Source organism: Rattus norvegicus, chromosome 2 (genome assembly GCF_036323735.1).
Source record: "Rattus norvegicus strain BN/NHsdMcwi chromosome 2, GRCr8, whole genome shotgun sequence".
Classification (NCBI taxonomy): Eukaryota; Metazoa; Chordata; class Mammalia; order Rodentia; family Muridae; genus Rattus; species Rattus norvegicus.
In genome coordinates, this window is record NC_086020.1 from 237,550,809 (window position 1) to 237,563,397 (window position 12,589).

At 45.9% G+C, this 12,589-nt stretch overlaps 1 protein-coding gene across 8 annotated transcripts in view; it reads left to right on the forward strand.

Annotated features, from left to right (window-relative positions):
- Window positions 1–6,586: 6,586 nt before the first annotated feature.
- The window catches only part of Syde2 (synapse defective Rho GTPase homolog 2), a 33,896-nt gene continuing 27,893 nt past the window's right edge, over window positions 6,587–12,589 (forward strand). For 7 of the 8 annotated variants that reach the window (XR_005500274.2, XM_063281682.1, XM_039102136.2 and 4 more), the window contains exon 1: window positions 6,587–8,776. Coding sequence is in view for 7 of the 8 variants with exons in the window: in XM_063281682.1 (XP_063137752.1) it covers window positions 7,732–8,776 (1,045 nt within the window). In the remaining variant the exon portion in view is untranslated. The remainder of the gene's footprint in view (window positions 8,777–12,589) is intronic. The other variant, NM_001305229.2, reaches the window with a different exon arrangement.

The window sequence follows — 12,589 nt, forward strand, 5'->3', positions numbered from 1 at the left end:
TGGTGCGTGCAGGAGGATCTCTTCGACAGCCATAGTTACAAGTGAGACCTGGTATTAAAAAGAAAGGAAGGAAAGAAAAAGAAAGAAAGGCAGGCCCGCCCGAGTATTGACTGTATCTTTATGTAGATAACGGGATCCCTAAGAGAGCTAGAGATGCAGAAAATAAAATAATGAAGTAGACGCCGGAATGGCGCAGAGAACGCTGTCGGTGACAACAGAAAGCAGAGAGCTACGGGGCCTTCCCAAAAGCAAGCAGCAGGGCACCACGTGACCCGGACAACTGTAAAGGCAGGACAACAGGAAGCCCTAAACCTACTCGGGATTTCAGCCTGGAAGGTGACTCTAGGCAGATCTCCATGAGTTTAAAGCCAGCTTGGGCTACACAGTGACACCCTGTTTAAAGTTTTTTTTTTCCCTCCTTCAATATTTTTCTTTTGCAATTTTTGAAAACAACGAGATTGTTCTTCAACTATTTTTGGTAACTTGACCATGGAGTTTTCTAACCTGAACTTGGCCGCTGAGCACATTGTATGTCAGTCGGAAAAGACGGGGCGTGTCTGGAAGCCGTGCATCCAGAAGTGATGTAGGTTTTCACAAACACAGAACACTGGTGTGGAATTGGCTAGGTTCATCAGGGTTCCATGATCGGAGGCTCCGGAGCATGCGTGTGACTGGTCAGGGCAGGATTGGAGTGGATTCCATCTCGCTACCAATATTTCCTTGTGCCACTTGAGGTCTGCCCTGGGATTCTGGCTTTGGAAACTGACTCTGAGTATTCTTGTCCTCTCTCTGCATTTGTCTGGCTTCAAACCTTTGTTACTTTAAACAGCTGCTAGGGCCTACTGTAAATGACTGTTTCCTGTTAAAATTGAAATATATACATACTTGAAATTTCAATATAGTCTATTGAAATATACATATGTGTCTATATATGTAACAAATACATAGATGAAAAATATATATTCCAAGAGATACAAGTTTCAAACAGTCAGAAGTGAAAATTATGTGACAACGAAGCCCCCCATGTACCCTTCATCCAGCCTGAACTCAAAGCCTGTCTTCATTCGCCTACATTTCTCTTCTTTTTAATCATTTTGAAGTAAATCCTTGACTTCATGTGACCTTTTGAGTATTTCAATGTTTACTGCTAAAATGGTAATGAGATATTTAAAAACGATCTCATCTGACTTGGGCTCGGTGGTTCACTCCTGCTCTCAGCACTCAGAGGCTGGGACAGGACTGCCTCAAGTCTGAAGACAGCCTCAGCCACACAGTGAGTTCAAGCCCCACCTGAGCTGCATAATGAGACACTCTTCAAACAAAATGGAGAAGGGGGACTTACCTGAAATCCTCAGATCATAAGGTCACAAACATTTCCCATCTGAAACACTGTGCTAGAGGCCAGAGAGGAGAGTGAGGGGCCCAGTGTGCCTGCTGCTCTTCCAAGGTTTGGTTCTCAGCACTCAAATCAGGTCTCTTACAACCCCCTGTAGTTCCAGCTCCAGGACACCTACTCCCTCCTCTGTTCTCTGTGAGTACAGTTGGCAGTTCACACATTTGGCAATCACGCACACATTACATGTGCATAACTAAAAATGAATCTTTAAAAGAACATCGGGCTGGAGAGATGGCTCAGTGGTTAAGAGCACTGACTGCTCTTCCAGAGGTCCTGAATTCAAATCCCAGTAACCACATGGTGCCTCACAACTATCTGTAATGGGGTCTGATGCCCTCTTTTAGTGACAGTGTACTCATATCTATAAAATGAATACATAAATAAATCTTAAAAAAAGAAGTGTGTGGCCAGGCATGGTGGTTCATGCCTTTAATCCCAGCACTCGTTCTGGGATAGCCAGAGCTACCTGATGAGACTGCGTCTCAAACAAACACATCAATCAACTGACCACTCGACCAAACACAGGAACAAAAATAAATAAACGAACAAAAAAATAAACCCAGAAAAACACCATAAAATAAAAATAACATCTGTGTGCTAATCAAATGAACTGGCATATGCTCATGATCTTAGCACTTGGACCCCGTCAGAGGCAGACAGATCAAGGTTCAAGGCCATCTTGGACTATATAAGAAGCTTGGAGCCAGCCTTATATATGCATGAGACTCTATTTCAAAACTAAGTAAATTGAACTATAACAAAACAAAACAAAACAAAAACTCATGACAGTTTGTCATCTGGATTGGATTTAGAATCGCCTGGGAGGGAGATCTCAAGGTGCACTTCTGGTTGAGTTGGTGAGGACATTTAAAAGAAGATTAATTTAGGTGGGAAGACTTAACCTGCATTTGGCGGCAGCATCCCACGTGCTCTGGGGTTGGATGCAATAGGAGAGGAAAAAGGAAAAGGTGAGCTGAGTTTCATCTCTCCCCCTGATTTGTTTTGAAATGTGAGCAAGTAGCATGCAGACCGAGCCATCTCTCTAGCCCCATACCGAGGTTCTTGATTAACACCTAACCTTCTGCAACATTCCATATGTCCTTCTACCTTTCTGTAAAGTAATGAAAGGAAGACTAAATCTGCCTATGTTTTCGAACATTCAGAAACATTAATGCTTTAGAATACATTGACACCTCATGTTCCCTAATCTTTTTTTTTTCTTTTTTTCTTTTTTTCCGGAGCTGGGGACTGAACCCAGGGCCTTGCGCTTGCTAGGCAAGCGCTCTACCACTGAGCTAAATCCCCAACCCCATGTTCCCTAATCTTATATGATCTATATTATTACCTGCTCAAGTCCACCACAATGAGATGGGAAAACATGCCTTATCCTACACTACAGACTGGCGCGCTCAAACTGTGAGCCAATAAAAATCCTTCAACCCTCAGGTCTCTTCTTTTGGCTACAAAAACAACCACAACAGTGACTACTGCAACCTACTAAACTGTTTTGTCTTACTTTTAAAATCAGACTCCATTTTTCAGGATGAAATGCCACTTTGTGGGTTTTTGTTTGTTTGTTTGTTTTGTCTTGTGTGTTTTGATGTTTTTTTTTGTTGTTAAATAAACTCACAGATAAATGAGAATGTGTGCTGAAGGTCTAATAGCCCTGATGAGGATCGCTTAAAGAACAATTCAAAGGTTCAGTTGCATTTCCCTCAAACTCATGAAAAATTAAACTCTTTTCTGGAAGGTGATCAGTTAATTTATAGCAAGGAATGCTCACATAAGGGCAAACACTGTCTTAGGAAGAGTGTCTAGCATCTAATTCTGTTCTAGAAATGCCACAGGGGTGTAGTGGCTTTGCAATCAGATGCTGAGAGGATGGGGAAATGTTTTCCCATCTCATTGTGGTGGACTTGAGCAGGTAATAATATAGATCATATAAGAATACATATATAGAATACATGAGGTGTCAATGTATTCTAAAGCATTAATGTTTCTGAATGTTCGAAAACATAGGCAGATTTAGTCTTCCTTTCATTACTTTACAGAAAGGTAGAAGGACATATGGAATGTTGCAGAAGGCTAGGTGTTAATCAAGAACCTCGGGTATGGGGCTAGAGAGATGGCTCGGTCTGCATGCCAGGCTTTCCGGTGAAGTAGTTTAGGAAGAGAACTGCAAACATTCCAGGGCTCAATTCACCTTCAGTTCCTCTACATGCATGATGGAATGCTGAGAACCAGTGAGACACAAACACCAGAGTGTCTACAGAATGACAGAAGCACTCTTAGTTACAGTCCCTTCCACGACTGTTAAACGAACCCCATGCTCAGCCTGTCTGTCAGCTCCCTTCTCCCAGACTGAGTCACTGCTTGGCTTCCTGCCTGCTTGGAGCCATACTATCCCGTCCCTTTTAAATCTCTTGTGCCCCTGCCAATGCGGTAGCTGTGGATTCATAAGGCACCAAGGTGACTGCTAAGCCTCTGAGAAACAAGGAGACACACCAGAAGTTGTCTTGGCCACCCCGTAATGCCCATAGGAATCTGCAAGATTAGATGAAAAAGGACATGGAGATAGTTGAACAGCCGAAGATCAAAACCTTGCTACGGTGACTGTTGCTGGAGATCGTGACAGTTCTGTGGATCTTGTCTTAGAGTGACATGTTTACAAACCTTTTAGTGATATCTAATACACATATAGAAAACCCAGGGTTTACATATTTAGCTTTAGATCATAGCTGTATTATTAATTTCTGTGACCAAAAATAGAGTTAAAATTGTGACTTCGAGTTCTAGAACCTTCTCAGGGTAACCTGAACTTCCAAGCCCTGTTCCCACCATCAATTTTAAATAGGGTTAAATTCCTCTGTGAGAAGCTCTATTGAGCTTGGTTCTTAGTGATGCCTAGAGCAGAGCACATCAGATTACATTGACCAGAAAATTTCATGACTCTTACACAGGTTAGCAAGTCCAATATATAAGTCTGTGTGTGTTTGAATTTTCTTATAAGAGAGACAGAACATGCATACAAATTATGTAAAACAAAACTGCAACCATCTGTTCCAATATATGATAAAGATTTGTGTGTTTGCACATGTGTGTGTGGCGTGTGTGTGCATGGTGTGTGTGTGTGTAGTGTATGCATGGTGTGTTTGTGTGGTGTCTGTGTGCATGTGTAAACACACACAAACACATGCTCACAGACACCACACAGTGTGTGTATTGTATATGGCGTGTGTGTGTGTGTGTGTGTGTGTGTGTGCAGCTTACAGCATTTTAAACTCTGTTAACTACAAAGAATAAAAAGATTGTGCAACTTAGTTGGAAGGAAAACAACTTCTGAGATAGAGATCAAATTGTGTTTATAGAACCCATTATTGGCAGCGTGGCTATCAGTCATTTCCTGTGGGAATATTTCCCTGGGGAATATTTTAACTCTATTTTGGCCTTGACTCTTCATGAAATAGCCTTGGGCTCCTGCAATAAAAATATCCTAGCACCGTTGGTATAGAGAGCTGAACAGCATAGCGTGATATTTCATAGCGTGAGATTATGTTTAGAGCTTTCCTATTTGTTACGAAAGGATTTTAAAGCAGGACCAGGTCACTGTGGTTTAGTGGCGAGTTGAGCAACAGACTGGAAACTGAAGTGAACTTGCTTTCTATCACATTGCTGTCGATTAAAAAGAGTCATCATGTACAGTGTTTAAGATGTCACGTTGACCACAATACTACAAGGAATTATTGTTGGTTTCTGTCCTCAGGAAATGGGTGAATTTTGAATTTTCTTATAAGAGAAACAGAACATGCATACAAATTATGTAAAACAAAACTGCAACAATCTGTTCCAATATATGATAAAGATTTGTGTGTTTGCACATGTGTGTTTGTGGTGTGTGTGCATGGTGTGTTTGTGTGGTGTATGCATGGTGTGTTTGTGTGGTGTCTGTGTGCATGTGTTTGTGTGTGTGTATTGTATACGGTGTGTGGATATGTGTGTGGTGTATGTTTGGGATATATGTGAGTTTATGTGTATCTCCATGTGTGTGTGTGGTGTATATTTGGTATATATGTGTGTTTGTGTGTATATGCATGGGTGTTGTGTGTGTTATGTGTGTGGTATATGTGTGTGTGTGGTGTATGTATGTGTTTGTATGGTGTACATGCATTGTGTATAGTGTGTGTGGTATATGTGTAGTGTGTGATGTATGTGTGTACATCTTTGTGCAAATGTGTGTTTGTATGAGTATGCATGTGTGTTGTGTGAATGTGGTATATTGTATTGTGTATGGTATATGTGTGTATGTGTTTGTGTGTTATATATGGTGTATACGTGTGGTGTATGTTTGGTATAAATGTGTGTTTATGTGTATCTGAATGCATGTGTGTTGTGTGTGGATATATGTATGTGTGTGTGGTATATGTGTGGTGTATGTGGTATATGTGTGTATGTGTTGTGTATGTTATATGTGTGTATGTGTGTATGGTGTGTGTGTGGTGTATGTGTTTTGAACATGTGTGCTGGATAGTAATAAGGACTATTGGAGTTTGGCAGAAATAACCGTGTCCATCTGAGAGCTGACTTCATGGTAAGGTAAGGATTGGAGCCTTCCACCTCCTCTCTACATTCCTGTGTTTTGGAGTGTGTCACAGGTCAGAAAACAATGGCTTCCCACCTCCAGGTGTGTGTCTTGATACAATTGACTCAAATCTGTAGGCTTGAAGGCTTCACCTTCACTTGCCCAGCGCTCCTGTAGTTCCTTTGTTCCTTTGTTTGGTTTTTTGAGCCAGGCTCTAACAAAAGGAGCACAGACCCAAGAGAATTAAGAGGTCTAGAAACAGCAGGGCTTCATACTGGAAGAAGTAAGGACCATTCATCCAGACACCACTCTTTGAGGACTTGAGTACCTACTAAGTGCAAGTATGCCTTGATATTTGTATGGTATGAGTAGCCCAAAGGTCATTCTCAATGCATAAAAGCTAAAAAGTATAGCTGAATCAGATAGCAACTCTGATTCTTATCGATCACTGACAGGCCAGGGCTTGGCATTGCGGTACGCAGCATGGGCCTTCCTATTTTGTGAAAGTAGGTATTTCCACATTCCACCCTTTCTCTATTTCCACCCAAGTTTCTCAACACAGAATTTCAGTTAGCATTTTCACATTTATAGGCTGTAAACTAGCGGTTTTTTTTTTGTTTTTTGTTTTTTTTTATTAACTTGAGTATTTCTTATATACATTTCGAGTGTTATTCCCTTTCCCGGTTTCCGGGCAAACATCCCCCTCCCCCCTCCCCTAAACTAGCGTTTTTAACTTGGTAGTTGTACCCAGGGCTCTTACCTGTGGTTCTATTTAACAAGTTTTGTTTGATCTAGGGATTAACGTTGGATGGGCAAGCATCAATTTTACAGAAGGAAAACCAGATTTAAAGAAGAGGGAACCGAAGTGATTTAGGACATAAAGGCTCTCCCCCCCCCTAAAATCCTTATCGGAAAAGGTATGCAGAAAATTCCTTTTTTTATTTTTCATTTTTATGTGCATGGTTGTTTTATCTGCACCTATGTCGATACACATGCCAGGTGCCAGCAGAGGCCAGAAGAGGGCATTGGAACTCCTGACACTGGAGTTCCTGACGGCTGAGGATCGAATCTGTGTCCTACCCATGAGCAGCCAGCAATCCTAACAGCCCAGTGACCTCTCCAGACCCGCAAATTCTTTTCCAGCAGCTCCGGTGAGCGGGGAACGGATCAGAACATCTCTGGAACATTGCTCCAGTGACATACACCTGCGCTCACACTCGTTCGGTCCAAACAGTCTTTGTTACTCTCAAGCTAGGACTTGCTGCACCGGAGCCACGCCTCGCGCAGGGGGCAGCGGGGAGGAGCCGGGGAGGGTGGCAGGGTGGCAGCCCGACCCGCTCCACCTTTCTCTCTCCGGAGCCCCGCTGGCCCCGCCCCCGGAGCGCCCACCTCGAGAACGCGGCGTGTTGGCCCGCGCGCCCCGTCGCGGGCCAGTTCCCGGGCATGCGCGCTGCAGCGCCCTCACCCCCCTCCGCCGACCCGCCGCTGCAGAGTTATGCCAAGTATGTGAGGAGCTGGCGAGGACCGGCCGCGGTCATGGAGAGCCGCCGCCTCCGCCCGCGCGGGACTCGGAGCCCGCCCCGCGCCCAGGGCGAGCCGGGCTGCTGAGGCGGCGCGCATGGCGGAGCCCCTGCGGAGGACGCTCGGCTAGCTCCGAGAGCGGCGCGGTCCCGGGGTGCTCGGGCTGCACGCGGACGCCGTGGCGGCCTCGCTCTCCGAGGGACGCTCGCCGCTCCGAGAGCTCGTGGTCCCCGGCATGGAGCGGCGGGCGTGGGGGACCTGGGCGCGCTCCGAGCAGCTAGGCGCGCGGGTCCCATGGTCTCGCGGGGCTCAGGAGGCCGCCGCTCTGGGCCGCGCGCTTACTTGCGCTTCCCCAGGCACGGAGGGCAGTGGCGACGACGGGGAGGACGAGGGCGCCGACTACTACGAGAACCTGCCCGCGGGCTGCGCGCCCGAGGGGGCGGAGGCGCTGCGGGCCTCGCCTTCGCAAGCGGCGGGCTCCTCCCCGGGGATGGAGGGCGGCCGCCAGGAGACAGGCAGGCTGCAGACCCAGTTGCGAGAGGCCTATTATCTGCTGATCCAGGCCATGCACGACCTGCCCCCTGACTCGGGCACGCGGCGGGGCGGACCCGCGGGAGCCCAGGCTCAGGGCCAGCAGCCGCCTCTCCCCCGCGGCGCAGCCGTGCGCCGAGCCTGCAGCCCCCGAGGCGGCGACCGCCCTCCGCAGCAGGTGTCCCCGCCCCGGTCGTCTCCGACGGAGTCTAGAGTGGGACGGCCTCCCAGTCCTCGGATGCAGCTGTCCAGTTGCAGAAGTCTCGAGAGCCTCCGCGTGAGCCCGCAGCCGCCTCTGTTCCAGCGGTGGGCGAGCGACAGCTGGATCAGGTGCGGCGCGCACAGGGACAGGGAGGAGCCCCAGCCACGTGGAGGTGGGATGGACGGCTGGAGCCGGGGCAGCCACAGGGCTGCTACGTCCGCTGCTCTCCTGCCTCCCTTCTGCCAGGACCCCAGCCGGTCCTCGGGACGTCCCTTTAAGGATCCTGCGGGGACCTCTGTGATATCCTGCAGCCAAGAGGACCATCCCGAGGAGCTTCCCCTCCTCAAGCCACCTGCGGTGACTGTCAAGAAACTGCAGAAGTGGATGTATAAAGGACGACTGTTGTCCCTGGGGATGAAGGGTCGCGCTCATGGGACAGCACCCAAAGTTCCCGGAGCTCAGGCAACCTCTCCAAATTTGGGCAGTTGGAAAGTGCATGAAAACCACGTCCTCTCGGTGACAGCGGACCAAAGAATCACACTGACAGGTAGGACACTTTGCGGTCAATATGCTAGGCAACGCCATTAGCCTCTAGTGTAGTGGTTCTCAGCCTTCCCGATGCTGTGACCCTTTAATCCAGTTCCTCGTGTTCTGGCGACCCCCAACCAGAAAGTTATTTTCGTTGCTACTTCATAACTGTGATTCTGCTGCCGTTATGACCCGTAATGTAAATATCTGTGTTTTCCGAGGGTCTTGGGCTAGCCCAGCGGAAGAAAAAAAGTAGTTCAGGCAACACAGGGGTCGAGACCCACAGGTTGAGAACCAGAGGTTGAGACCCACTGGTGTCCTTGTTTACCCAGTGGGCTTCTGCCTTCGTGGGTCCTCGTGACTCAGCCAGTGTCATGCATTAAATCTTGTGTTCTTCGAGCCCCCTTCATTCCCCCTCCTCCTCCTCCTCCTTTTCCTTTCTCTCACTTCCTGCTTTTTTTCCTTCTTTCCCTTTTCGGAATTTTTTTCTCTTCTCCAAGAGTCTGCTTGTCCCCTCCCTTAGGACAACAGTGAATACAGTTTTAAGTTCTTTACAGCTTTTTCTGTAGGTTTTGAGGCTGCGGCGTGGGGGAGGGGGCGGCTTTGATTTTTTTTTTCCTGTAGCTCTAGGCAAACTTTAAGACTTGGGAAGTTTCTGAGTCTGAATTCGATCCAAGGTAGGATTTTATAGGCTTCATAAACTGTCATTGACTTATTAGGCTCTTTTTCTTCTCACCCAGGCACCACACATCCTTGAGCTTAGACATACACATGAGAATACTGGACACACCACACACACACACACACACACACACACACCCCACAAACTCAATCCAACGCTAAGATTCCGTTCTCTCGTAGAACACCTAGGATACTGGTATTGCAATGAAAATAACTGTCACTTAGTCTCATGCACCTATGGTCCCTTGAAAACTTAGAGAACACTATTTATAGTAGAAAAAACTTTTTTCTTAAAGTCTGGTTGTCCTTATATAGTATTCGAGTTCTTTGGTTTGCAGTGTGCATGCTTTTTAATTATCGCTGAGGGTCTAGTTTTAGAAATCTCTGAATCTTGTTGTAAATATAAAATTCTCTGGTGAATCAAATCCACGTGACGTCTTGACACCCCCTTAAAGACAGAAACTTTCAGTGAGGAGTTTTAAAAATAGTTCAGTCCTGGAAGTCTTGGGGGTTTCGTGGGAGAGTACACACCAGCCCAGCGCAGGCCTTTAGTCCCAGCACTCTGGGGGCAGAGTCAGGTGCATCTTGGTAAGGTCAAGGCCAGGATGGCCTACAGAGTAAGGGCCTGTTTTTTAAAAAAGAAAAAAGAGGTCCCACGTCCCACGGGGGTGGGTTACTGCACACCAACTTTCAACAATGAGCGCAAATGTGGGGAGAAACAAAGTTTACCAAGTTCTAACTAACAGATGATTTTGTATGACGTATAGACAATATACATTCAACAACAGATTGTAGAACTAACTTCAGTAGAATAAAGGAGTAGTAGGGGGACTTTGTGAAGAGAGATGCACTCTTCCAGCTCACATAATAATAATAGTAATAATAATAATAATAATAATAATAATTTCCTCTGGATCTGAAAGTACTTGTAATAAAAAATGTTCCATTTACAACCTTCAAGCTCCCTTTGACTCAGTACGATAACTTTCACTGATCACAAAGCTGTAAGAACATTCACCATCCAATTACTTTAGTAATCATGCAGATCAGGGAGCTAAATCAATATGTCCCTTCATAGGATGAGTTTGTTGCTTCTTCCATTTGGACACTAAATCTGGAAGTGCTAATAACTTAAAAGAAATTAAAACTGCATCCTGCAACCACTGTAGCAGTATTTTATAAGAAATCCACCCCAAATCTGCCACAGTCTCCTACCTAAGCGTTGCCCTTCTCCATTCCTCCCTGATCACACATTAATTCTTCAGCAACCGGAAATGGTAAAATAGTGGTTAGGTGCCTAAGGATGTGGATAGCCACACCAGTTTTGCTTGGTCTGCTGGTCCCAGAATTCTGGATTCTCTCACGAGCTTTACTCCCTCAGCTCCGCCCAAGAAGAGGCCATTGTCATTCAGCAGCAAGGGAGCCTGCAGGTTAAGGAGTCGGCCCATGGTGTCTTGTCTTGCTGCACTGAGACCCAGACTGTCCTGAGGATTCAAACTCAGTTCTCTGGACTCAGAAACCTCCATATAAGGTCAAAGAGGCTCTGAATTCCCAGGAGGCTTGAGCCAATTAATTCATTAAATGTCTTGACCTGACGAGATGGGTGGACAGTTTAGAGGACTAAGTGGCTTCCTTCAAGGGGGATTCTCAGCGTAGACTTTATTATTGTCGTTGTTGTTATTATTATTATCATCTTTTAAATAATTTAATGATAATTTGATTTAGTTCATTTTTCGACTGAATTATTTCTTTAAGATTTATTTTATGTGTGTGGGTGTTTTGGGGACATGTATGTATGCGCACCACATGTTTGCACATATTTATGTGCACTAATGACCTGGTGCCCTCGGAGGGCATCAGATCCTCTGCAACTGGAATAACAGGCCGCTGTGAACCTTCACGTGGTGCTGGGAATCGAACCTAGGTCCTTTGCAAGAACAAGTGCTCTTTACTGCTGAGCCATCTCTCCAGCCTTGCTGTGCGCCTCTCCCTAAAGTTGACGTTACTTGGAGGACGTTTTGAGTCCTTTTGTTGGGTTGTTCACGTAGCTCGGTGGGAGAGTCTGTGCTTAGTAGGGTCAAGACCTGGGTTTGAGATCAGGTCCGCTCTCTTCCCTCAACACACGAAAGAGAATAAAATGAAAAAAAAATTACAGCCATTGTTTTGAAAAAGTCTCCAGAGCCTATTTCGAGCAGCACATTCCTAGTCGTACAAAAGATGGTAAATGTTTTAAAGGTTCTATATCACATTTTCTCTGTGTGTTCATACAGATATTTTCTTCACAGATAAAATTACGAGTCAGAATCCACGATAGATAGGTAATGGGATAGAGATCCTTAATCTGACTGAGACTGTTACGACAAGTGCAAAACACAGTGGTTTTCAGTTTTGATTTCTAGCTCTCACCAAGACCGTTTGTGATGGTGTTGGGAGCCTGCAGCCTGTTGGATTTAAGTGTGTTGCAGCACTCACAGATTGGCCAATTTGTTCTAATTGAGACGATTATTCAAGAAATCCTAAGTCATTACACATAGTAAATGTTGTCAAGTTTCTGCAAGCCTTGAGATGATGAAGGGGCCATGGCATATTTGCCAACTGCACTTCATTGTAAGCCTTTATTTGAAAAGTCCTAATTAGCATGTGATTTTTAGAAATAGATTTCGGAGCACCGGTTGGGCTATTTTGGCTGCCCGTTGTGTGAGAAGTGTACTTTAGTCTCTTTGACTCCACTTTTGCTTCTGTGAAAGGAGACACTTAGGACAGTTAGCTGTTAATGATTTACCTAAAAATTCTGAGGTGGCGTTAATTAGATGGCACGATCCTTTGTTGTTGTTGTTGTAGCCAGTGCTGGTCTTGAACTTCAGACCTGTGCATGACCGTCCTGTGCAGGGGATCGAGCCCAGGGCTTTATGCACACTTAGGCAAGCACTGTATGCACTGAGCCATGTCCTCAGAGCCTGGCTTGTAAGATCTTTTTTTGTTTGTTGGTTTGGTTTTCGGAGATAGAGTTTCTCTACATAGCCCTGGAACTCACTATGTTGGGCAGGCCGGCCTTGAACTTACGCAGGTCTACTGTCTCCTGAGTGCTGAGGTTAAAGGCTTGTGCTCCGGTTCCCAGCCCTGCCTCCGTCCCTCTTTCCCCTCATTATCT